Source organism: Corvus hawaiiensis, chromosome 6, assembly GCF_020740725.1.
Source record: "Corvus hawaiiensis isolate bCorHaw1 chromosome 6, bCorHaw1.pri.cur, whole genome shotgun sequence".
Classification (NCBI taxonomy): domain Eukaryota; kingdom Metazoa; phylum Chordata; class Aves; order Passeriformes; family Corvidae; genus Corvus; species Corvus hawaiiensis.
The window spans coordinates 65,271,579-65,296,612 of NC_063218.1; the positions used below are offsets into that span (position 1 = coordinate 65,271,579).

The window sequence follows — 25,034 nt, forward strand, 5'->3', positions numbered from 1 at the left end:
GAGGGGCGGGGAGGCCATGGCGGCCGAGGCGGCGGAGCGGCACCTGGGGCTGCTGCGGGACGAGCGGGAGGCCGAGCTGGCGCAGAGCAGGTGCGGCACACACGGCACAGGCACCGACCGCCGGCGGGTTGCGGGGCGGCGACGGCCGGGGACACCTGCGGCTGGGGGGGCGCGGGACCGCTGTGGGCAGCGCAGAGGGACCCTCAGCTGGGACCCACTGTCTCCTGGAGAAACCCAGAGGGACCCTCCTCTGGGACTCCCTGTCATCTGTAGGAAACCCAGAGGGACCCTCCTGGCACCCTCTGTCACCCGTGGGGATCTCAGGGACCCTCCCCTTGGACCCACTGTGACCTATGGAAACCCTGAGAGAGCCTCCCCTGGAACGCCGTGTGACCTCCGGGAAACCCTCCTGTCACCGGTGGGAATGCTGCTGGAATCCCACCGTTCTGACCAGCTCACCCCAACAGGAAACCCACCCCGCAGGGCTCTGATCCATGGGGAATCCTGCTGGACTCCCCCTTAGGACCAGGACACCCTCTTAGATGCCCACGCTGGGGGTACAGACACTTACCCAGCCGTGAGGATGGAGCTGCCAGGAGCCAGGATGAGGCCATTCCACACTGTCCCCTGGAGCTGTGGCCCTCAGCCTTACCCTATGGTGTTCCCACCCGTGTTTGGTTCCCAGGGCATGGCAGGAGAGTGTCTCCCTGAAGGAATTGCAGCGGAGAGGGGTCTGCTTGCTCAAGCTCCAGGTCACCAGCCAGAGAACCGGCCTCTATGGACGTCTCCTCGTGACATTGCAGCCCAGGAATCGGGATTCGGACACCGAGCTGCCCTCCAACAGCTTTGGGCCTGGTCAGTGACATTCCTGTCTTTCCAAGGAAAGATTTCCCATCCCTGGAGGTGTCCAATTCCATTCCAGTCATGGAATGGTTTGGGTTGGAAAGGACCTTAAAGCCCATCCAGTGCCACCCCCTGCCATGGGCAGGGACACTTTCCACTACCCCAGGTTGCTCCAAGCCCTGTCCAACCTGGCTTTGGGCATTTCCAGGGATCCAGGGACAGCCACAGCTTCTCTGGGCAGTGACACATTTGCCCCACCTCACACTCTGCCGTCAAACCTTTGCAGGGGACATCGTGGGGCTGTACGAGTCAGCCGGGCAGGGGGAGCCGCTGTGCACGGGCGTGGTGACACGTGTCACCCCCAAGGCAGTGACGGTGGCCCTGGAGGAGCCCCGGGATGGGGAGCTGGCCGTGGACCACGAGCACTCCTTCCGCCTGCTCAAGCTGGCCAACGATGTCACCTACAACAGGCTCAAAAGGTGAGGGCTCGCCCGGGCTGACTGCCCAGAGGGGTGAGGAGTGCCAAGGTTAGTCTGGAAAAGCTCTTCCCAGACCCTTCCCAGTTTGGATTTGTTGTTCTACAGCCTCACAACAGCCTCAGTTTACCCACCTGCTGGCTGGTCCTGCTCTTCCCTTCCCCTCCCCTGGCTGCGCTTTGGCCCCGTTGCATTTCCTCTGGAACTCTCTGGGTTCTTTGTAGGGCCTTTTCCATCCTGGCAGCAGGAGTGAACAGCTCCTTGCGGGATAAACGTCCTGGAAAAGCACACGTGGCTGTACCAAGCAGGGACGGTGGGAAGTGGAAGCCTGGCCAGCACAGGGATGTGTGTGCAAGGGCTGGGGGATGCAGGAATTGTGTGGGATTAGTCCTGTGGGGTGGCATTGTTCAGCCTTGGAATAGTTCAGTCCGTACTCACAGCCTGTCCCTGGGCCCTTGGGAGTCTCCAGGGGAATTCCTGCTGTGCCTGTAACCTGGATATTCCCTTCTTTGGCAGAGCCTTGACTGCACTCAAGCAGTACCGTGGTGGCCCAGCCTCCGACCTGATTGACGTCCTCTTCTTTGCCTCTGCTCCCAGGGCGTTCCCTGAAACAAGTAAGGATCCTTTTTTATCAGGCTTCACGGGCATCCTTGGGAATTGCCCATGGGAACACAGATAGCTCCGATCCCAGTTTTTATCCACACGTGCAGCCACTTTGCTGCAGAAAAGACCCCAGTGCTGAATGTGAGTCACCAGTGATGCTGCAGCTGGTAGCATTGTGTGCTTCTCTGGAAAAAAACGAAAGATGGAGTGACACAGCTTCACCTTTCGGAGAAGCCACAGGGAGAGCAAAGGCTCTGATCAGCAGCTGTGTCAGGTATCAATAACTGCTAATGGATTTTATCCCTTGACAGAAGGGAAGGATCATCTGGGCTGCAAAAGTCAGGGAATGAGGGCTGAGGGTGGGCTGGGCTGAAGGGTGGGCTGTGTCTGAGCCACGTGCAGAGCTCAGGTCTCTGCTCTCCCCACTCGTGCTGTCCATCCCTGCCAGGGTTCTGCCCCTTTTCCTCCCCTCCACAGCTCCCTGCACTGTTTGTCTTCCTTGGATTCCTGGATTGGGCTGCCCACCATGGTTTGCCTCTCTGCCATCCCCTCCAGCCAGGCTTGACTTCTGATAGCATATACCAGGGACAAAAAATGGGTGTTAATGAGTCCTACCCCATTTCTCTAAGCACTGATCCCAGTCTGAGTCAAACCTTTTAGCCCTTTGGCTGCCTGAGGACCTTGGTGCACTCAAGGTTTTAATATTAAATAAAATAATTAAATTTTAATCAACCGACTTCCCTCAACAGTGCTTTCACCCCTGGGGGAGCAGAACTGCCTCTAATGAAGGAAAACTCCTTTTCACCACATCACTCAGCTGTGCCAGGCTGCGCAGAGATGAACTTTCCATCTCCCCAGCACTGGGAATGTGGATGGACGGATTGAGCCACGTTAGGCAGACAGAGGAGGTGCAGTGTGAACACAAAGGCCTCGCAGTTACCTCCTCACTTCAGAGCTGCTTTCTCCCCAGCTAGGGAGATGTTGTACTAGCCAGGAATTAAGTGATAATAACTTGGAATAAGCCTGCCCTGAGCGGAAGGGCTCTGGACGACAAACCTCCCCGCACTCAGGCAGCTTTTCCACGTCACAGCCTCTCCTTCCATGACCGAGCACCCATTAGCCTGGTTTCTTTGGGGATCTGTCTCGTCCCGTCCATTACCTGGTTTCACACAAACCCATCAGCAGCAGGCTGAGTCAATAAGTCCTGGACAGCTGATGAAATTGGCTGTCTAGACACACATCTGTGTCAACACCGTTCTGGGATGCGAGACGAGCTCGCTTCCGTCAGAGACCAGGGAGCCACGGGGAGGAGAGAGGGTAAAATCCACTCCAGCAGGTGAAATGTGCAGCAGCAGAAGCCTAAATCTGATTTTTTATTTAAATGTGGGGGAAAAGATGAGAATCCTAATTTTTCAATCAGGGAATCTTGTAGGTGGGCCCTGATACCACTGTGCATTTCAGTAATTAATTACCAGACAGCAGCAGCCCAACCCAGCACATCAAAGCCCAAGTCCTTTCAAAGCACTTAGAAGTGCAATGATAAATACCCTTGGCATAACACAAAAGCATGGGACAGGCTGTGGGAAGAATAACCTCAGAACAGTCAAAAGGAGAGGAAGGGATCACCAGCAGGTAGCTGGGATCTGCAGCAAAGATATTGGGACAAAGCACTTCCACACCTCACCTTGCTGCCTCCAGGAAGGTGCCAAGTGGGAGAAGAATTTTTCCAAAAAGGCAGACTCTGAACTGAGCAGGAATTTTGCCCTTACCAGACTCCCTGGGAAGCAGAATCCAGGTGCTCACCCATCAAAAATGCCCTGCTTGTCTCCCTTCCACTTTGACCTGCACCCATGGCCCTGCTGGAGCTTCCACACCTGAAATCTCCTCCAAACAATCCTCCCCTGCTCCCAGCATCCATGTGGGACCCCTGCACCCCCACATTTTGGGAATGGGGGGGAGCGGAGAGGCTTTGCTTGCCAGCAGAGGCCAGCATTGCTCTGCTTGCTGTGCTCCTCCCGGCCATCCAAGAGGATTGGATTCCCTTTGGAAGGCAGGCTCTGCCTTACCTGTGCCCGTCAGTGATAGCTGCCAGCTCTCTCCTGTGCTGCTGGGCTGGAGGAAGTAAGGGAGGCTCATTTTTCATCCCAGCACTGGCTCCAGAAGGCCTGGCTTGTGTCCAGTTCAGCCCATGGCTGTAAAAACATTTGAAAAGGGAAAGAAGCAATTTAAAATCCTGGTTAAAAGGCAGGAATGTCCCCAGTAAAAGCCAGCCTGGCAGCAGAGCACTGGGAAAGCACCAGGGATTTCCATGAAAAACTTCCTTGGCTTTTTGGCACAAGCCACTTGCAAAACACCCGAAATGCTCCTCGTCCCTCTGCCCTGTCATCACAGGGACCGTGGAGAGGCCCCCGAGGCTCTTGGGGAAGACTAAGCAGTCCAGACAGCTCAGCTGCCAGATACTTTGGAAAACAGGGAAAGTTCTGATCCAGGCTGAAGTTCCCAGCTGGATTTTGTCCAGCAGCATTGGCTACAGTGAGGTTGTGCCGGGGAGGAGCTGCTGGGGGAGGGTCTGGATTGCTCTTGGTGGGGAATATACCTTGGAAAGGGCTTCCAGCTCTGGAAAACCTGGGCTCTTCCTCCCAGAAAGGGCTGTTCCCATCCATTTTTGGTGCAAAGACCCCTTTCCTGGGCTTGGATAGCAGCCGCCCACCCACTGCCTCACCAGAGCAGCTGGAACTGCGCAGAAAAGCGTCTCAGTTCCGGGGAATGTTGGGGCACCAGCCTGGGCGGCCAAGGTGGTTTGGTTTTCAACACTAAGAAACGGAGCTGGGCATCAGGGAACAATTACCCGGCCACCAGGGAGACACATTGCAGGGATTTCTTCAGGTGAGGATACCTGGAGCCCAGCTGCTGCAGGGAGAAGAGTTTGGAGGAGCCACAGCATCCCATAGGAGGCTTTTCCCTCCTCCCCACCACTGTGGCCAGCCCAGGAGAGGCACATTCCCAGCCTTCCCACACAGCAGCTCGTGGCAGCGTGTGCTTAGGAGGGATGAGGGTGGGCACATGCCTGGAGAAGTTCCTGAGCTCATCCTTGAGCAAGGAAACATCAATGACTCCCACGGCCCGGCTGTTCCTCGCTGTGGGAAATGCCTCTCAGGTTTTAAGCTATTCCTGCTTTTTCTCCCCAGCCCATGGGATGCTTCCTGCTCTTCTCTTAGTCATTAACACACTCACCCAAAAATTACATCTAAACCAAGAGGCAGTGGCAGCAAAAAGCACCTTTAGCCCCATTTCTCTCTTCCCCATCACCTTCTCAATGAGTACATTTTGTTTAACCTCATTTGGTGGTGCTGCTTCAAAAGCCCCAGGCCGCACGTGAGTTCACCTGCCTAAAACCAGGAGAAACTTCCATGGCTTTAATCTAGCCCTTAATGCAAAGGGAGGGATGAAGCACATGATGCCCGGCAGGGAAGGATGCCCAGAGACGTGTCTTATATAAGCTTTTGTGGGAACGTTATTTTCGGGAAACCTCGGTGTAATGAGTCATCATCCCTGCTGTAATTAACTCCCATAATGAACAAGGAGATTAGGAGCAGGACTGGGGGGGATGAGAATCAATTTGGGCCTAAATGAGATAAATCTGGCAGGTTAAAAAGGAGCTTTTGAGAATTCGGTCTCTGCAGTGAAACCAATTCTCTTCTAATGCAATTTGCATATTCTTTCCTCTTTTTCCCTCCCTTCCTAAAGCAGAAACTAATTTTAGTTTTATCATTTAAGTTGCTCTTTGTACCTTTTCCTGCCTTCATTCCCAGTCTTGGCTGGCCACCACGGGGCTGCTCTGTTCTGCTCACAGACTCTGTGGGTTTTCCTGCTTGTTCGCTGGTGCTGCGTTGGGTTTGTTCACTGGCAGTGATTTGTTTGCCAGATCTGCTACTTCCTCCCCAATTTTCATTGTAGATTTCACTAAAGATGCTGGTTCTCCTGCAAAACAAACCCAGAGCTCCCTCCAGAGCCAGGAAAACCTACCTGTTTGATGCTGGAGCAGCTAAATGCCTCTTAAATTCTGGGAATTCCACCACTGACTGGCTGAAGGCCAGATATCAGGGCTGGGGAAGCAAGGATGCAGGATGCATGGATGCCTGTTTGTTTTGGAAACATGAAATGCTTAATTTTACCTTCTGGGGTCTTCCAGCCCCCTCAGTGCCTTCCCTCCCAGCGTTCTCCTCGTTATCAGCTGGATTTGGGCTGGCTGCAGAGAGCGCCATGTATTCCTGGATTTGTGCTTCTCAGCCAGCTCCCAGCTGGGGCTGAGGTCCCAGTGACTGTCCTGCTGTCTCCCCAGAGCCTCTGGAGTTCTTCAATGCCTCCCTGGATGAGTCTCAGAGGGAAGCTGTGTCCTTCTCCCTGGCTCAGAGGGAGCTCGCCATCATCCACGGGCCTCCCGGCACAGGGAAAACCACGACGCTGGTGGAGGTCATCCTGCAGGCTGTGCAGCAGGGCCTGAAGGTGAGGCTCGGTGCCAGGGCTGTGGTGACAGGTGACCACCTCAGGTGGCCACCAGTGACCACCCCTCCTGGTGTGGGGACGTCAGAGCAACTTTCCAGTTACGGGAGGGGCCTACAGGGAAGCTGGGCGGGGATTCTTCATCCGGAACTGGGGTGATACCACAAGGGGAAATGGCTTCAAGTGGGAAGAGGGGAAATTTAGGTTGGATATTGGGAAGAAATCCTTCCCTGTGAGGGTGGTGGGGACCTGGCACAGGGTGCCCAGAAAAGCTGTGGCTGCCCCTGGATCCCTGGCAGTGTCCAAGGCCAGGCTGGACAGGGTTGGGAGCAGCCTGGGATAGCCTGGGACAGGGGGCAGGACTGGATGGGCTTTAAGGTCCCACCCAACCCATTCCAGGTTTCTGTGATTATTTTGCACGCTCCTGGGCTTTCTGGCAGCTGGAGCAGCTCCCGTTGGATCTGTGCTAATCCAGAGCCTGGCTTGGCTTGCAGGGTCCAGGGGCTTCCCCAGCAGCTCCAGCAAGGTCCTGACAGAGCTCAGGTTTGGTGTTCACTGGGGACCCTACACCCGTGCTGCAAAGCAGGGAGGGAATTACCTGTGATGGTGGTTTATTCCCAACAGAAGCACGCTGGTCTCCCTCTCTCTGCTTCTTCCTGCTTGGATTCCTCTGCTCCAGCCTTTGGGTGCCCCAGAGGTGCCAAGGCCGTGTTTGTGCCCGGCAGGTGCTGTGCTGTGCCCCCTCCAACGTGGCCGTGGATAACCTGGTGGAGCGGCTGGCCGGCGGCAGGGCGCGGCTGCTGCGGCTGGGCCACCCCGCCCGCCTGCTCCAGCCCATCCAGCAGCACTCCCTGGATGCCGTCCTGGCCCGCGGGGACAACGCCCAGATCGTGGCCGACATCAGGAGAGACATCGACCAGGCCTGGGTGCGTGGCCCTGCAGCGCGTCCCGCGGGGGTGGGCACGTGTGGGGCCTGGAGTAATCCCACTGCTCTGGCTGGGGGATAGAAGGTGGGATATTCGGGAAAAGTTCTTCCCTGTGGGGCAGGAGAGGCCCTGGAATGGGTATTTCAGAGAAGCTGGGGCTGCCCCTGGATCCCCCCTGGCAGTGTCCAAGGCCAGGCTGGATGGGGCTTGGAGCAACCTGGGCTAGTGGAAGGTGTCCCTGCCCATGGCAGGGGGTGGAATGAGATGATCCATAAGGTCCTTTCCAACCCAAACCATTCTGGGGTTCTCTGATCTTCATGTGCTGGAGGGCAGAACTCCTCCTGCCTGAATCCCTCATGGCAGTGGGAAAATCCCAGTCCCTGCTGCTGTGTGGGGAGCTGCTGCCCCTCACATCACCTGTCTGGCCTGCTCCATGCCCTCCTCTTCACCAGAGAAACATTCCCATCATTAAGTCACTTCCTAACGAGCTCTCTGCCTGTCCTGACACTCCCTCCCACTCTCAGCCACCTCAAGTAGGAAGCAGAGCAGATTTAAAAATGCATCCTTAATTTCTTCTTTCTCACCCTAATTTTCCTAACCTTATCTTACAACATAGCTCCGCTACTTGGGGTGAGGATTTGATGCTAATTAGGTTCTTTTCCTTCCCTTTCTGGTGGCAGCACTGTCCAAAAGCCATTTTTTTACTTCTTTATTTATTTTCTTTCTGTCTCACTGGTGATTAATTTTCCCTTTCATGTCCTTGGGAGGATTCTGTCACAGAAGCTGCCCTTGGCTGCAGAGAGCTCATCTATCTGAGGTCCTGACCCATCTTTTCCTCCTCCTGCCCGTTTCTCCCCTGCCACATGCCCTATTTGTCCCTGGAACAATTTCTCCCTTTGCAACTCCATGTTTTGCCTCTTCTCCCTCCTTCCCTTCACCCCAGCCCACAGAAGGAGCAGTAACAGAATAAAAACCTGTGCCTTCTGTGGGCATTTCCCACCCCTTTGTGCCTCCTTCCCTCACCTCAACTTCTGGATGCCCCTTGCCCCAGCAAGGTTTCAGCCCCACAGTACCTGAGCAAGAAATGCAGCACAGGTCCAGGGCCAGTCCAGCTCCAGGGATGCTGAGGAGGGTCAGGGAGCAGTCCAGGAGGATGAGGCAGGGAGTCCAGGGAAGAAACCAGGCTCACTCCATGAGCTGGCCTTAAATAGACTCCCAGACCAGTGAGTGGATGGGGGAGCCCCCATGAGGCAGGTGGGGATGATTAGAGCTGAAATTCCTAATCACTAACTAGGAATGGGTGACATCCAGACTGACCATATCCTCAGGGCCTGTGATCCCACCCCTGGAATTCCTGAGCCCATTTCAACCACACTTGACAGACACATGGAGGTTTCACAGTTTTAAATACCCATGAGTTGAACCAAAACAGGCGGCTGAGCTGATCCATGGTAGACCCTGGAAAATCCATCCATCCATCCATGGTATGACCATAGGAACCAGCAAGTCTTACTGTTTTGGCTGCATATAAGAGCTTCTGTCTGCAGCCTTTTCATCTTTCTCAAGTCATCAGCCTTACCTCCAGGGAAATAATCCCAGTTTCCATCTGGGATTGCTCAGTGAGCCACATCTGAGCTGTGGTCCCACGGCTGCTGCTCTGGAAGTGCTGGTGCCCAGTGCTGGTGGGTTGGGGTGGTAGATGCACTTCATAATACCTGTTAAAAAAAGCCCTGGGCCTGTCTGGGTGCTGCCCTGGATCCTTTCCAGCAGCTCGGAGAGGCCAGTTTGAGATGGCAGAGCTGCTGCTGGGGCTTGGGGAGCCCTCCTGCTTCCAGAAGGGCTCTTCTTCCCCAGAATAAAATAGGAAATCCCAGTCTCTCCCTCAGCAGAGGAACAAGACCCCTCTTTCCAAGCATTCCTCTGTGCTCTGTGCCCAGATGCTTTGGCTGGTCGCAGATATGGCCAGAACTGAGTAGCAGCAGTTGGCTCTATCCCGATTTTTCTATTTTCTAGGCAAAAACCAAAAAGGCCCAAGACAAGGGAGAGCGAAGCCATTTCCTGGGTGAGATTAAGACCCTGAAGAAGGAGCTGAAGGAGCGAGAAGAGGCTGCCATGGCTGCGGCCCTCAGCCAGGCCGGCATTGTCCTTGCCACCAACACAGGTGTGAGATCCTCCTGCTCGGTGTTTTCCCTCCCTTTGCCAGGTGAACCATGTGCCCTGCAGGGCAGCATCCTGCTGGGATAGCTGGGAGACTTGCTCCGAGCTCCTGGGAGCTCAGCAAAGTCTCCCAAACCCCTCCCCAGTGGGGTTCTCCCGGCTCCCACTCTGGCACAGGATGTTGTTGAGCTCAGAATATGGATCTGGAAGGGCCCCTGGTAGCTCTGAGTAGGAGCTGGGAGTGCAGTGAGTAAACAAGTGCTGCTGGAGGTGTGCAATCTGCTCCCGATTGCATAAGTCACGTGGGATTGCTTCCCTGCCTGGAGCCCTTCCAGGACTGATGGAATCCAGCACGTGTTTCCAGAGCCCGCTCCCACGGCTGCACGGGGCTGCTCCTGTACTCACCCAAATGGTGTGACACAGGGTTTTAGGGAGCAGTTCCAGGTGTCCATCGGGCGCCTGCAGCTACGGGTGGGAAGGTTTGGCACGTGTGGAAGGGCTTTTCTGCCTCAGGTTCTTGATCCTCCAGGGCCCACTTACAATCTTCAGATCTGGTTGCTCAAGGGTCGTTTGCTGAAAGGAAACATCAATAATTTTAGGTCACAAAAAAGCAAGTTACTGGAGTGAAGGTTAATGGAAAGATAAATCCTTCCGTGTCTTAGTCCCTGGGAATTGGCCTCTCTCTTCTTTTAACTTGCCTGAAAGACAGGGGGAGATTTCCTTCTCCCAGTAGAACTGGTATTCTTGTTGATCAGCTGTGATTCTCCCTGGGACTGGAGCTTCCCAGCCAGCTGGGGGTCTGTGCAAGTGGCAAAAGTCAAGTTATATCTGTACAACTCAACAGAGCGGATTCATACAGGCTGGAAAACAGTTTTGGAAGGAAAACAGTGCCTTTGATGGCAAACTGGAACGTCTGAGGTGATGCAGAGCTGTAGAGGCAGCAGGATTTACAGTGGCAAAGCCAAATCCCTGCTCTCCGAGCTGCAATAGCACAGGAGCTTTGGAAAAAACATTTCTGTGAATAAAAATCTCCCGGTCTGGGAGGCTGGCTTCTCCACCCTGCTCTCCTCCCTGGCATCCTTTTTGGGAACAGCAGGGAGATTTGGACGCCCCTGGAATTCAGATTTCTGATCAAGGCGTGGATCAGTATCAGTAGGTCTGGGTTAGAGCAGGATGTTTGTAAGGAGACAGATGTTACAGATGGACTTCTGATGTTAAAAATCAGCCCTCGCTGTGGCTGGCTGGTTCCAGTTCCTTCCCCTCTTCCCAGTGCCACAGGGAGGAGCAGAGGCGGTGGGGTCTCAGCCCATCTCCCCCTCCCTGGGTGTCCCTCGGTTACCAGATGGGTGGATCCCCAGTCCCTCGCCCTCTGAGTGCTGCGGATGAGGAGTTCTGTTGGCACTGGGGGCAGCAGGAAGGTGGGTGTTCCTTGCTCTGCTCTGGGTGAAGCACTGGAGCATATTGTTTGGCATCTGGGCTTTGCTGCTGTTCCCAAAGACACTTGGAAGCTTCTGGGCCCAGATGCCAGGGAAAAAAGGACAAAGAGGAACTGGCAAAAACAATCCTGACTTACACATACCAGTGGATACGTGTTTGGCAGGGCTGGATTCCTAAATCTCTGCAAAGAAACATGATTTCACTTGCCTCAGTCACTATTACAGCTGGTGAGGTTTGTTTCCAGAGCAGGTTCCTCGCTCTTCCTCACTTCCCTGCTCAGTTGGGAACCTTCTCCTTCCACCAGGTGCTTCCTCAGATGGCCCCCTGAAGCTGCTGCCTGAAACCCACTTTGACCTGGTGGTGATTGATGAGTGTGCCCAGGCTCTGGAAGCCAGCTGCTGGATCCCTCTGCTGAAGGCTCCCAAGTGCATCCTGGCTGGGGATCACAAGCAGCTGCCCCCCACCATCATCTCCCACAGGTAAAAATCCTGGATCCTCCTGGCTTTCGTGCAGCTTCCGAATCCTCGCGATGGGAGACATTTCATGGTAGAGTTCTGTGCTGCCTGCAGGCTCTGTGGAATGAATTCGGGCTCATCCTCAGGCTAATCCAAGTCTCTCCTTTAATTCTGCTTCTGTGGTTTCCACATTTATTTATTTACTGTATTAATATCTGAATTGGCCCAGTGAGATGCTGCATTATCACACACCTCAGGGGTTATAAACCTCCTAATCCCTACAACGTGGATAATAAGAACAGTTAGTTTGTGAAAAAGAGCTGGGGATAGTGCAAATTGCCTGTGCTTCCAGGGGGATACTGCAAAGAGTTCTGAGGAATCCTGGAGTAATTTAAAACATAAATGTGCTCATGTTTATCTGGTTTAGGCAGTTCCAAATCTGGAATTACTGAAGCACAGAAGCAGAGAAATGGGGCTGACTTCATAAACGTCCTCTCCTGCTTCCAGAGAATAATGAACAAGACACATATCTGCCGTCTCACTTGAGTTTTGAACACAGGAAATGAAAAATCCAAGGCAGGCAGCAGCTCGCGGCACGTGGCTGAGAGATAGGGAGAGCAACGTTCAGGGGCTGCAGCATCCTCTCTCTCATTTTACCTCTCTCAGATGCCCAAAAGCTTGCTGATCGTGGCAGGTGATAAACACGTGCTCAACTGCCTGGAGGTGTCCGGGCTGGTGAGCTCCAAAAGCCTCTCCAGAGCCCTGCACCCTTGGCATCCTGCTGTTTATTCCCTGGGAATTTGCAGGCCAGCTCTCCATGCCTGGGTTTTCCAAGCAAGGCACATTTTGGAGTAGTATCTTGTTGGTAGCAAGAAGAAATTTGCCATTTGGTCCTTCTAATTTCAGTGTTGTCATTATTTTCTGTAAGTGGTGCATGAGGTTCCTCTTCTCCTCCAGAAAAACTGCATCCATAGTGCTCCATAGTCCCCATCCAGCTGGATCCACCTCAGCAGCCTCAGCCTGTTTCTTACCCCAGACTGTCAGATTAAGGGCAAAACACAGTAAGAATCCCAGCTCTGTTACTCCGGGGCTGACACTCAGCTGGTGTCACTTTTGGCTCCCTCTTTTGAGATAAGGCAGCTTTTCTTCACTCCAGAAACATTACAGCAGCTGCTTTTTTCTGCTCTGTCACGGTGGCTGCTGCCAGGAGCCTTGGCTGGAGCCAGCAGCAAAAAGCTCCTCACGTCCTGCAGAGCTCCTGGATCTCCTTCTGCTCCTGCTTGAGGAGTTGTGCTTTTCTCTCCATCACCTAGACTTGGTGGCCCCAGCAGTGCTGGGGGAATGGTCAAACTCCGTGCTGTCAAGGATCTTTCCCAGCCTGAGCAATGTGATGCAAATAAATGGGACGCTGGAGAGCCCTGGTTTGGGCTTTCCACATTCCCTGCAGGCCCGGGAAGCAGGGCAGAGGCAGGTCCCTTCCACCTCCTTCCGTGGGTATTTCCAGAGCTCCCACAAAGGCCCCGAATCACCTGCCACCTCCTCTGTGGTTCAGAGGAAGCAAGGAGCTATTTCCAGGGATGATTCATGCGGAGGACTCCAACCCTTCCACCCACCTTCCCCTTCTCCATTGATGACAGCGGGCCTGGAGTGGGTGGGCTCCTATTTTTGGGGCCACGGGGAAGGGTCTGAAGTTATCCAGGATGAATCCAGGCTGGCAGGAGGCTCGGCTGTTACTACAGCAGGGGAAGTCAGCCCTGCTCAGGCAGGAAGCCTCTGTCCAGCAGGAATGCTCTGGGACTGTATTTTTCCTCCGTGGAATCAGCATTTACCTGTTAACTGTCAGCAGTGATTCCGTGAGGCCTAGGGAATGTTCGACAGAGAGTCTGAAGGGTGCTCCTCTTCCCTGCTTTCTGACACGCCTGGCGCTGTCCCAGGATGCAGAGGGCATCCCCACACACACCTTGCAGTCCATGCTGGCACATTCCAGCCCCCTCTGATCCCCCTCGGCAGCTCCAGCCGAGGCTCACAGGCAGCAGCTTCCAACGTCCATCTTGGAGGTCCTCCTTCTCCTCCATTTTGTCCCTGTCTCAGTGGGCATCTCCATGCCAGGGCACTTCCTGCAGTCTGACAGGAACATTTGTTTGCCTTGTTGGAGCCCTCATTCCACCCTTTTCCCGACGAATTCATCTCCACATCAGGGCTCTGATGTCTTAATTTGGTTTTACTCCCCTCAGATATCAGCAGATGTTTATCAAACCTCTTGCTCTCAACCCGTTTCCTAGACAAACACAGGGATATTTTGCCATCTCGTTTGCCAACGGTCATTCTGGATGTCTGCACCATCCCAAATCATCCCAAATCCATGTGCTGATTCCCACATCAGGTCTGAATGGAGTCACTTTCACTTTGCCATTGAAGTGCCAGGCCTTGGGTTTCTCTGGTAGCCTCCACAGCTGAAATGTCCTGGGTGCACATCCATGAATGAATTAGTATTAATTACTATTATTATTAAAAACTCCATTAATGTGGAGTTCCTGAGGCGGGAAAACTCAGCCTTCTCCAGGCTTTTCCAGGCAAATCCAGTGTGTACTGCAGGGATCAGTCACACCAGCAGCTCCTGTCTCAGGGATGAATAAGAAAAGATATGCCATGACTGAGGACACAGCTCCAGCCTTCCATGGGAAACAATTCCCTGTTTTTCTCCTAGTGCTGATCATTGTGGACACGTACAGGGCAGGCTGGCCAAGCACAGCACTTCCTGCAGGCAAAACAAGGTGAAGGCAGGTTAGCAACAACTCCTGCCTGCTGTGGGCTGGCTTTGGGAATTCTACCTTCCCAGCTGTACTTTAAAGTAGATATTCCCAAGCATCCCCTGCATGGTTCTGTCTGTCCAACCTCTTATCCCAATTTTATTTCTCTAAAGCAATCGATAGGTAAAAAACCATCTGCTCAGGGCACTCAAGGATTTTGTGGGCAGAGAAATCAACCACTGTAGGAATTAACTGAGTGGTAAAATAATAGAAAATTATTAACAGGTGAAATATTGCCAGGCAGATTAATTCCTCATTATTAATTCAGCATATAACCAACCTGCTGCGGATCCCTGTGGTGGGAATGGTGCTGGAAGGGTAGGGAAGAGCATCATTCCTGAGGCTTGCTGTGAGGTTTAGTGGCTGTTTCAGGCATGTGCCTGCACCTGAGTGCCAACAGCTCTCCCTGCTAAATTTCCTTCCTGTCCAGGAGATCCACGCTCCGTGGGCAGAGCGGAGCTGGGAGAGTCAAGCTAATTCCTGATAACTGGAACGCATCCCCCAACCCCACATCCTGCTCTGCCCCCTCACCCCACCCACCCCAGCCCACCTCTGGCAAACTGCTGCCTCCCAAGTCCTGCAGCCCTGTCCATCCAGAGGTTTTTCCCTTTTTTTTCCGCCTGTGTGCTGCATCCTATGAGTCAGCAATGAGGAGAGCTAATGAGGCCCGGCTTCTTGGAAAGATTTGTCCTTAATTGTCCCTTCTGCACGTTTAATGACTCGGCAGTGTCTTGTCACGTTTCCCAAGTGCCTGTGGTGAGCGTGGCAGGGCTGGCCGGTGCCGCCGCGATCCGCTCGCTGTGGGGCCGCGTAGCGCTGGAACTCCCCGGCAGGCATCGGATGCGTGCCGTGCCCCAGAGCTCGATGGAGAGCGTTCTCCTGAGCTCTCCCCTGTCATCGTTCCATCACCTTCGTGCTGCTTCATTGTGTCTGGCAGCCGCCAGCCCCCCTCAGTGTCAGCCTCCGTGAAAAATCTCCGCACGCTCGCAGCATCCAAGTGCAACGACTTCCATCCTTCTTCCTCAGATAGTGCCTCCCAACAAACGCTCTGTGGGGCCGGGGAAAGCAAATAGGCTCCTGAAAGGCTGAGATCAGGAGGAATTTGATTGATTTGTGCCACAGATAGGGGGAAAGGGTGCTGCTGGAGGTGATGGGGGTTTAATGGGTGAAAAAGCAACGAGTGTGGTGCATCCATGCGTTAGTCCAGGGTGAGGGCCCAGGGAAGGATGGAAATGCTGGAGCAGCAGGGGTCTTGCTGTGTTGACACTGAGCATTCCAAACTTTGGGGTGGAGCTCTGATCCTAGTGCACCGGAGTAACACCGCTGCAGCCTTACACTGATGGATCATGGAATCATGGAATCCTGGAATCACTGGGGTTGGGAAAGACCTCCAAGACCACTGAGTCCCCCCTGTGACCAATCCCCACCTTGTCAGAGCACTGAGTTCCACATTCAGTTGTTCCTTGAGCACCTCCAGGGGTGGTGACTCCACAGGCCATACGGTTGGCATTGCTTGAATTCCGGTGGCAGGATCCAGGTGTCCAGGCTTCTCTGATCTCACAGAATGAAGAGGGTCTGACAGGCAGCACTGTTGGCACCCAGGTGGAACAGGGGAGACAGTGTCACCCCAGGGGAGCCACACGAGGGTGCTGAGCAGGGCTGGAGTGCACGTGCTCCCAGAGCGTTCCCACGGGCACCCTCGGCACCGACGGACACCGCGCGTGTCGGGAAGGGCTGGCTGAGCCCATCCCGCCCTGGGCCGTCGCTGGGGGATGGGCCCTCCCACTCTGAGGCGCTTCTCCGCGCAGGGCCGCGGCCGAGGGGCTGTCCCTGAGCCTGATGGAGCGGCTGGCGGGGCACTACGGGGAGCGGGCGGTGCGGATGCTGACGGTGCAGTACCGCATGCACCGGGACATCATGGAATGGGCGTCCTCGGAGCTCTACGGCGGCCGGCTCAGCGCACACCCCTCCGTGGCACAGCACCTGCTCAGGTGGGTCACTTGCTCTCTGCTGCTGCATCATCAGCTGAAATGTCCTTTGCATCCCGGTTTGTCCCTTCCCTGCGGAGTTTTCCGCTCCTCCTGTGGCCGGGGCGGTGTTTTTGTTTCAGCCATTGCTTCATCGAGGAGACATTACCTGGGGGGGTTTGTCCTTTTTGCCCTGTAAGCAGAAGTGAGGCAGAGTTGTCTTCTGTGTCCTCCTTCGCTGTGATAATCATGGAATCCCAGGGTGGTTTGGGTTGGAAGGTTGGAAGTCCATCCAGTCCCGTGCCATGGGCAGGGACACTTTCCACTAGACCAGATTGCTCCATATCCCATCCAGCCTGGCTCTTCCGGGGACAGGGCAGCCACAGCTTGTCTGGATATTGCTGTAACATCAGCGATGGTAACTGGCCCTTTCCCAAATACCTTGTGCAGGGACCTGCCGGGAGTGTCCTCCACGGAAGAGACCAGCATTCCCTTGCTGCTCATAGACACCGCTGGCTGTGGCCTGTTCGAGCTGGAAGTGGAGGATGAACAGTCCAAGGGCAATCCAGGTACCATTGGCCAGAATGGATGGACTGAGGTGCTCAGCCCACCATGGGCTTGGCCACATCCCAGAGATGTCCCCCTGGGGAAGGTGGGCTCCCAGAGAGCCTTGCTTAGCTGAGAGATCATTCCCTCCATAAATCCTCAAGCTCCAGGGACTCCGAGCTGTGTTGGAGCTCTGGTGACAGTGTCCAGCTTGTGGATGGCCACTCTGGCTGCCATGTCCCCTTGCAGGGACATTTCTCCATGCTGAGGGCTGGGACAGGGTGGAGAATGCCTGTGGCAGGTGCTTTGCACCAGGGAAGGGCAAACAGCAGCAGGCAGAGCACAGGCCTGTTTTGGGAAGGCTGTGGATAGGGCTCAGAATTACCTCCTAGTCCTCTGCTCCTTCCATGAAATCCTGTCTGGCTCTTCTCCATGGATTTTCCTAGAACACCGAGTTCCTGCTGGTTTTCACCTGAAAAATTAGGTTTCATTACGGAGCTTGGATGCAAAGTCAGGCTGGAAAATGCAAGGGCAGTTTTTACCAGTTTAAATATCTTTCACCTTCTGTTTGACCCCCACCATCATTCAAGTGCCCCATTTTTCCATGCACCATTCCCAGGGCCCTGCTGAACACAACAGGCTCTTGTTCCCTCGCAGAGAGCCAAAAAGCCTGCTCTGAGAGAACTCGGGGATTTGGAGCAGGGGATTAGAAGCACATCTCCCCAAATTTGGGAGGCAGCCTTTTGGCACAGCTCACTGCAGAGTCTTGATGTTTATCACTGTGTTTTGCTGCAAAGCAGAAGCCCAGCCAATAAACCATGAAAGAATTCGTATAGGATTTAATTTTTCCCCTTAGATCCCTCTGAACCAGGCACCATCTTGGATAACCAGTTTGTGGCAGCCTTTCCTGCTGTTTTGGGGGAGATGGGCACATTCCTCCGGCCCCTATTCCCTGTCACACTCTGTTCCTGCCCCAGGGGAGGTCCAGCTGGTGGGGATGCACGTCCAGGCCTTGGTGGACGCCGGTGTGAAGGCCAAGGACATCGCTGTGGTGGCTCCCTACAACCTCCAGGTGAGCTGTCCCTCTCCTGGCATCCCCCCTCTCCCTGCACATGGAGTACCACAAGATCCCAGAGACCTGCAGAGGCAAATTTAACCCGCATTTGGCACCAACTCCTGCACCTTTGGGCAGCTGGAGGCCGTGGAGGGAAGAGCTGTTAGTCAGGTGTTCCACTCGCAGCCTCAGGAGATGCCAGTGCTCATCCTGGTGGGTTTGGGAGGGAGGGACTTTCCCCCAGATGGTGCCATTTTAATCCTTTTCACCCATGTATTTCCTTTAAAAGCTACCCTTGGCCTGTTTCTCAGGTGGACATGCTCCGACAGCACCTTGGCCACAGCCACCCCGAGCTAGAAATTAAATCAGTGGATGGTTTCCAGGGAAGGGAGAAGGAGGCAGTGATCCTGTCCTTTGTCAGATCCAACAGGAAAGGTAAGAGCTCGCTGCTGGAGCGCTGCCCCTCGGGGAGTGGGATGGAAGTTGTGTAGCCAAGTGCTGTGGTTTAATTGCGGGGCTCTAACACTTGGCTCTGCGTGGATTTACTGGCAAACCCTCCCTTTTCAGCCGTTTTTGTTTAATTAATGAATCTCTGTGCTGTCAGGGCTGCAGAGGAGGCTCCTGTGGTACAGCAGGTCCAGGAGTGCTCAGTTTGAAGGTTTCCTGGCCCTTGAGGCCTCAGAAACAATTTAAACCAGAGCCCTAAGAACGTCACATCCCATTAGCTCCACATTTAGGGGAGTTGGGGGGTAATTTCTTGGGGTTTGAGCCCATTTTGGGTCAGTTCCCTGCAGAAAGTGAGCAGGAACTGCCATCCCAAGCCATGCACAGAAAATGCTGCTTTTGGGAGCAAAATCTAGAGCAGAAAATCGAGTTCTTTGCTATCAGCAGCTGCAGTGAAAGTTAATAGCTGGAAAAAAGCTGCTGCCCTGGGAGCACGAGCCTCCTGTGGGGGAGCTGAAGGATTTTGTGGAGCCAGCTGAGCAGGATCACTCTGTGATCACCTCTGTTCCATGCTGGGATCAATTCCCTTTCCAAATCCACAGCCCTGCTGCCCCACATGTGCTGCTGGAGGTGAAATGCCGAGGGCTGGAAGGGGAAAAAAGGGGGGAAAATGTGCTTGGAAGGAGGAGGTGCCTCTTTTTCCAAGCCTAGAGGAGGAAAAGCAGCCTTGTGGGGAGAATGGAGGTGGGGACAGCACTAAGAATAGTCTTGATCCAGGAGTGACTCACCCCTGTGCTGGTGGGAGCTGGTGGCCCCAGGAGGGTGAGTGTCCCACAGCCGCTTCTCCTGCACAGGGAGAGGCCAAAGCTCAGGTGTGGGGCAGGAACTGCTTTCCTTGGGGCACGGGGAGGCTTCTCCTTGACCTGTCCCTCTGCAGCCATTCCTGATCCAGCAGGAAACCTTCTTTTAAGAGGAAATCCTTCCCTGGGAGGGTGCTGAGGCCCTGGCACAGGTTGCCCAGAGAAGCTGTGGCTGCCCCATCCCTGGCAGTGTCCAAGGCCAGGCTGGACAGGGCTGGGAGCAGCCTGGGATAATGGAAGGTATCCCTGGCCGGGGGTGGCAGTGGATGGGCCTTAAGGTCCTTCCCAACCCAAACCGTTCCAGGGTTCAGAGGAGTTGGACTTGCCCCTGCAGCCGGGTTAAACCTCATCGGAGAAGCTGGGAACTGTTCTCCGAGCAGGGAGAGGGGCTCCCCCTCAGCCCGTCCCCCGAAGGCAGCACAGATGAGGCTGCTGAGGCAGAGCCAGGCTGGGCACTGCTCTGGCAGAGATGGCATTAATCTCTTCCTGACTGCCCTGCTCGCTGTTGCCTGGAGCTCGGCACCACCCACGCTCCGCTCTCGCTGCCTGATCCTGCCTGAGTCATCCCGGCGCTGCCAGCTCCCGCTGCTGTCTGTGAGCAGAGCAGAACCTCCCCGAGTTCCCAAATGGTTGTTCCCACAGACCCTCTGAGAGTTTGGGAGCTCTGTAGGACAGGGGGGAGTTCTTTACCTGCAGTCCCTCCTCTGTCGCAAGGTGAGCCTTTTCCACGCTGCTCCATCTTGTGTTTGCTCCCAGCTCCAAGCTGAGCTTGTGTCGTGGGCCAGGCAGGGAGATAGTTCCCCTTTCCACGTGCCTTCCATCCTCTTCCCAACCCCAGGAGCTCAGTGTGGGGCCTGGGGAACACAGGTAGGAAGAGGAGCAGGTGTGAGCAGGGACCAGAGCCCGTAAACGCCAACTCCCACCCTCCAGCAAAGAAATCCTTGGGTCACTTGGACCAAACCCCTACTTGGAGGCAGCCCTGCCCCCTCTGGCATCCCTTCCCTCCTGTCTCCCAGGTGAGGTGGGCTTCCTGGCCGAGGAGCGGCGCATCAACGTGGCGGTGACGCGGGCGCGGCGCCAGGTGGCCGTGGTGTGTGACAGCCACACCGTGGGCAGCCGCCCCTTCCTGCGGCGCCTCCTGGACCACCTGGCCCAGCACGGCCTCGTGCGCTCCGCCTTCGAGTACCTGGATGACCTCGTGCCCCAAAATTACCCCGAGGAGGGCCGGGCCCAGCGCCAGCAGGGCCCCAAACCGCCGGGCCCCAAAGCGCGGCCGGCTCCGGCCGGGAAGCTCAAGGCGGCGGCGGCCGGAGCAGGGAGCCAGAAACCAGAAGCACGGAGCTCGCCAAGCACCTCTGGGCCTGGGAGAGAGGGCTCAGGGACCAAGGAGGGTGGGGACAGGTTCAGGGCCATGCTGGTGGCCTTCCTGGCGAGCAGCGAGGCGCAGCTGGATTTCCCAGCGTCCCTGAACTCCCACGAGCGGATGCTGGTTCACGTGCTGGCGGAGGAGTACGGGCTGCAGCACCTGAGCTCCGGGGAGGGCCGGGACAGGTACATCAGTGTCCGCAAGAGACTCCCCGAGCAGTCCCCGCTGCCCTCCGAGCCCCCGCTGCCCTCTGAGCCGCTTCCTGAGCCCCAGCATCCCGGCGGGAACACCCCTGACCCCGCGGAGCCGGGGAAAAGCAGCGAGGGCTCAGGGAAAGTGGACCTGAAATCCCTGCACCTGGAGAGAGTCCAGAGGGAGAAAGCCAGGCGGGAGGAGGCGGCGAGGAAGGTGCAGGAGCCCGGCCGTGGCAGCAGGAAAAAGGACAAGAGCGAAGCCAAAGGTGGGTCAAGCTTTTCCTAACCAGCACAAGTAATGCTCTTCCTTGAATGGATCTTAAATCCCAGTGGGGTTGCTCCAGACCTTGGGATTTGTGCATGGAGCGTGTGGCTCCTGGAAAACTGCAGGGAGGTGGGAACTGGCTGCAGCACCCAGGGAGAGGGGTTTGGATACCTGGAGACACGTTCCTTAAGTCAAAGGAAAAACACTGGGGACCCTTTCCCAGGGGAGAGGCTCAGGAGCTGCATGGGAGGCTCCCAAGAGGAGCTGAGGGAAGTACCTGGCCCACACTGAAGGATGTAAAGGCAGAGGCTGCCCTGTGGCTGCAGGAGGGTGGGTTTGATCCCAGGCCCCAGTCCAGGTGTGTGCTCCCCTCTCCCAGGAAAGCCGGTGATCGGGAGCGCGGCCGGGGACGATTTCGACGCTCTGATCTCGGCTGCCATCGAAGCTGACAGGACCTGCGGCTTCCCCCGCTGCAAGGCTTCTGTCACCACCCTGGGCCAGCTCTGCCACCACTGCCAGCGGCTCTTCTGCCTCAGCCACCACGTCCCCGAGGTAAGGAGGGGCAGGAGGAGCTTAGCCTGGCAATTCTCCCTGTGGAGCTCCCCGGGCAGGGTTTCCTTGCAGGGAGTTTGGACAGAGCCCCCCTCCCTGTCAGAGCCTGCGCCGACCTCAGGTACACAGGGCTGGCAGGTGCTGACACCTGGGCTCTGCTCACCTCCTCCTGAGGGCTTTTCTGTTTTCCTCTCATTTTGTGCCCTTCTTTACCACTTTCTGGCACTTGTCCTCTGAGGCCGTGTGGATAAAGTGAGGCAGGGAGCAGAAATGGAGAAGCACAAGTTTCAGGCTCGAGCGAGCCTGGACTCAATTCCCAGCTCTTTGCACATTCCCTCTGCATTCTGAGGATGATTCCCAGCCCTCTGCAGATCCTCTCTGCATCCTGGGGACAGGCCAGGCATGGAGCAGTGCTGCCTGGCCAGCAATTCAGAATTGCCTGTGTCCCTGTTGCTCATCCTGCAGCTTCCATGCCCTGTGGAGCCTCCTGGAGCTCAGCAGCCCTATAAATCCTTGGCACAGCTTTTCCCCCTGTCAAGAGCTATCTGTTTCCATGGCAAGGATTAGTTGTATTTATGGTCACTCACCATCCAGGAGGATGTGGATTTATTCCCTGCAGAATGGCCTCTCCCTGCTGAATTGTAACGAGGCTCCAACAGCTGTAGGGATTCAAATCCATGTCAGCCCCAGGAAGGGCTGTCACGGCTCTGAGGGAACAGGCTGGGACCCCCCTCCAGGGAAACATAAATGACTCTGGGATGGGCCAGGAAAAGGGGTCAGATTTTAGGATCTCAGCTGTGGGAGATAATTCCAGTGTTGGAGTTGGCTCATTAAAGCAGATCCATGGCTAAAAAAGGTCTCCCATTCCCCAAATGACCTTTCCCAGTTCACTGGAAAGGGGGTGGAAGGAGCCACTTGAAGCATCCCAAAAGATGATTTACCTGCTGTGCAGAGCCCAGGACCTGGATCTTTGTATTTCATTCTCTGCAAGAGGAGCTATAAATGATGGCTTAATAAAAGATAGAATCATAAATATTAATTATTAATTTTAAACAGTAAGTATATGAATAAACATATAAAAATATAGAATCTAAATATAAAATGAAACTTATAGAACCTAAATATAAAATGAAACTAAGTGCAAGTAAAATTAAATAGTTAACAACGATAAATAAAAATAAATCGTCATAAACCAATAAATTTAAATTATAAAAATAAGCAAGTGTATAAAGCAATATAGCAACACAGTAATATAATAATAGATAATGATGATGGTGATGATAATGATAATAATAATAATAATAATGATGGTTGTAAGTGATGGGAGCTGATTTCAGGGGGATGCAAAGCAGGTAGAAAGGGGGTTGCAGGCTCAGGGAGTGCCAGCCCCTGGTTGCCCCACGGGCGGTCCCTGGCCCGCTGTCCGTTCTCTCCCGCCAGGCCCACGGCTGTGGGGAGAAGGCCAAGGCCCACGCGCGGCAGCGCATCAGCCGGGAAGGGGTCCTGTATCCCGGCAGCGGCTCCAAGGACAAATCCCTGGATCCCGCCAAGCGAGCCCAGCTCCAGCGGCGCCTGGACAAGAAGCTCAGCGAGCTGACGAGCCAGAGGAAGGGCAAGAAGAAAGACAAGGAGAAATGAGGAACCCAAATGCTGCTTTTTTAACCTCAAAGCCACAGCTCAGCCCCCCGAGGGTGAAGCTGCTGTTCTGGGCCTGGGTGGAATGGGGGGGCTCCATTCTGGGGGGGAAAGCTGGAGCTGGGAGCCTTCCCAAGCCGCAGGGCTGAGGCAGGGCAGGGAGAGCTGCTGTGTTGTCCCGGTTATCCGTACGGACACGGTGATGGATGCGCTCAGGGGCCGGGGCACACGGGGGAAACGGGCATTAAACACCCAAAGCTGTCGGTGTCACTGTCACATCGGCCCCTGCAGCACAAAAGGTGGATGTCCGGGAGCAGGAGCGTGGGAGGCACCGAAAAGCCCGGCTGACCCTGTGCTCCGGGGAGGATGGCTGAGGGAATGGCTGTGTCCCAGCCCGGCAATCCTCCGGCACTGCTCGGAGCTGGAGGGACCCGGCCTGTCCACACCGCAGCCATTCCCTCCCCACCTGCGCCAGGGGCTCAGGAGGGGCTCAGCGCTGCTCCGCCCGTGCCTGGGGATGGGAACAGGGATGGGAATCGGGAGGCCTCGAGCCCAAACGGAGCCGCTCCAGCCCAGGGAACCACTTCCCTGGGAGAGCCAGCCTTCCCTGTGGCACTGGGAGGTCTCTCCCTCCTCACTGCCGCCTGTCCCTTCCCTGACGCTTCCCAGACCTGTCCTGCCCTTCCTGCAGAGCTCCTTGGAGGCTGATTCCCACTGGGAAAGCCCCCAGTGACAGCAGGTACAGCCACGTGAGCTCTGTGCAGCCCTCCCAGGTGGGAGGGAGCCTTGTGTCCCTCCTGGACCTTTTCCTAACCCCTCATGCAGGGTCCATCCATCTCCCCACCAAAACAGCTCAGCAGCGTTTTTTGAGCCCAGGATGAAGGAGAAGGTGCAGAGGCACCTCCAAATAGGAATGGCTGGAGAGGAGCACTATAAAAATGCCTGACCCACACATTCCCCATCATTTGGGGCTGAACATCACAGATTCCAGCACCCGTGGGAGTCACTCACCTCATCCCAAGCAAAGCTCAGCAGCTGGCAGGAGCTGCCAGACAGCCAGGGATTTCTGTGTCCGTGTTTTCCCAAGTACTTGGCTGGGATAGCTAATAAGCAAAATTTCCCCTGGACCTTGTGGCCTGTGGGTACTGGCTGTGAACAACTTCCCACAAAAACTTCCTCATCCTTCAGAAAACCTCATCCTTCAACCCCGCCCCCCCCCCCCCCCCATCCTTGGCTCGTGCCTCAGTGCCCAGGGCAAGGCCATGTGTCACCCATGGAGGGATGGCACCGGCTCCCCTGGCAGCAGATGGGATGGGGGGGCTCCTGGAAGGAAAGGTGGGGAGGGGGAAGCGTGGGAGAAGGGAATCTGGGCATCAGTGAGTGGAGATGGGCAGGGGGAGGAGCCGGAGCAGAGGTGGGTGATGGAACAGGGACATCACAGCCGTGTCCCAAAGGAAGGGTCAGGCAGGACAGATGGGAAGGGCGAAGTGCCACCAGCTCAGGGGAGAACTCACCTCAGAGTTACTTTTAATCAGGGAAAAACACATAAACGGCTCATTCACACCTTTTTCCCTGCTCAGATCATCCAAGCAGCCACATCCCAGCCCATGCTCATCCCGTGGTGCCGATTTCCTGGCACAGGGCCCCGGACACCCCCAGATTTCCCAGCCTGGCTTCCCACCAGCATCCTGCAGGCAGGGAAAAGCCAAGGCTCCAGGCAAGGAGGGATGTGGCCCCAGGGCATCCTCTGCTCTCCAGCCTGTGCCATGAGGGGCTCCATCACCCTGCACAAACCAGTGGGAATCAGCTCCCCAAAAATCCCAAACCTGGCTTGGGCCAGAGCTCACCAGCAGACAGGATCCACACAGGCTTTTCCTCTCCCTCCTGAAATGGGAGTTGGGCTTAAAAATTATGAAATTAGGGACCTCTCCCACCTGCCTT

General features: G+C 55.4%; 1 protein-coding gene and 1 long non-coding RNA gene across 3 annotated transcripts; one reads left to right on the top strand and one right to left on the bottom strand.

Annotated features, from left to right (window-relative positions):
* The first annotated feature begins 3 nt into the window (after positions 1 to 3).
* Positions 4 to 23,369, top strand: IGHMBP2 (immunoglobulin mu DNA binding protein 2). Of its 2 annotated transcripts, XM_048306629.1 has the most exons (15): positions 4 to 90; positions 686 to 855; positions 1,130 to 1,322; positions 1,836 to 1,933; positions 6,265 to 6,428; positions 7,151 to 7,351; positions 9,365 to 9,512; positions 11,250 to 11,424; positions 16,019 to 16,201; positions 16,628 to 16,746; positions 17,701 to 17,795; positions 18,089 to 18,212; positions 20,098 to 20,907; positions 21,286 to 21,458; positions 22,899 to 23,369. In XM_048306629.1, the coding sequence occupies exons 1-15, from the start codon at positions 17 to 19 to the stop codon at positions 23,094 to 23,096; spliced, it is 2,925 nt and encodes a 974-aa protein (XP_048162586.1). In that variant the 5' UTR covers positions 4 to 16; the 3' UTR covers positions 23,097 to 23,369. The 2 variants fall into 2 exon arrangements, with proteins under 2 accessions (XP_048162586.1, XP_048162585.1); XM_048306628.1 differs by having other exon boundaries at positions 21,286 to 23,075.
* LOC125327428 lies at positions 3,994 to 7,157 on the bottom strand. The gene is made up of 4 exons (XR_007204243.1): positions 7,024 to 7,157; positions 6,098 to 6,447; positions 5,713 to 5,903; positions 3,994 to 4,114 (listed from the first exon to the last, which is right to left on the bottom strand). It is a non-coding gene; the product is annotated as an uncharacterized LOC125327428 (long non-coding RNA).
* Positions 23,370 to 25,034: the final 1,665 nt, after the last annotated feature.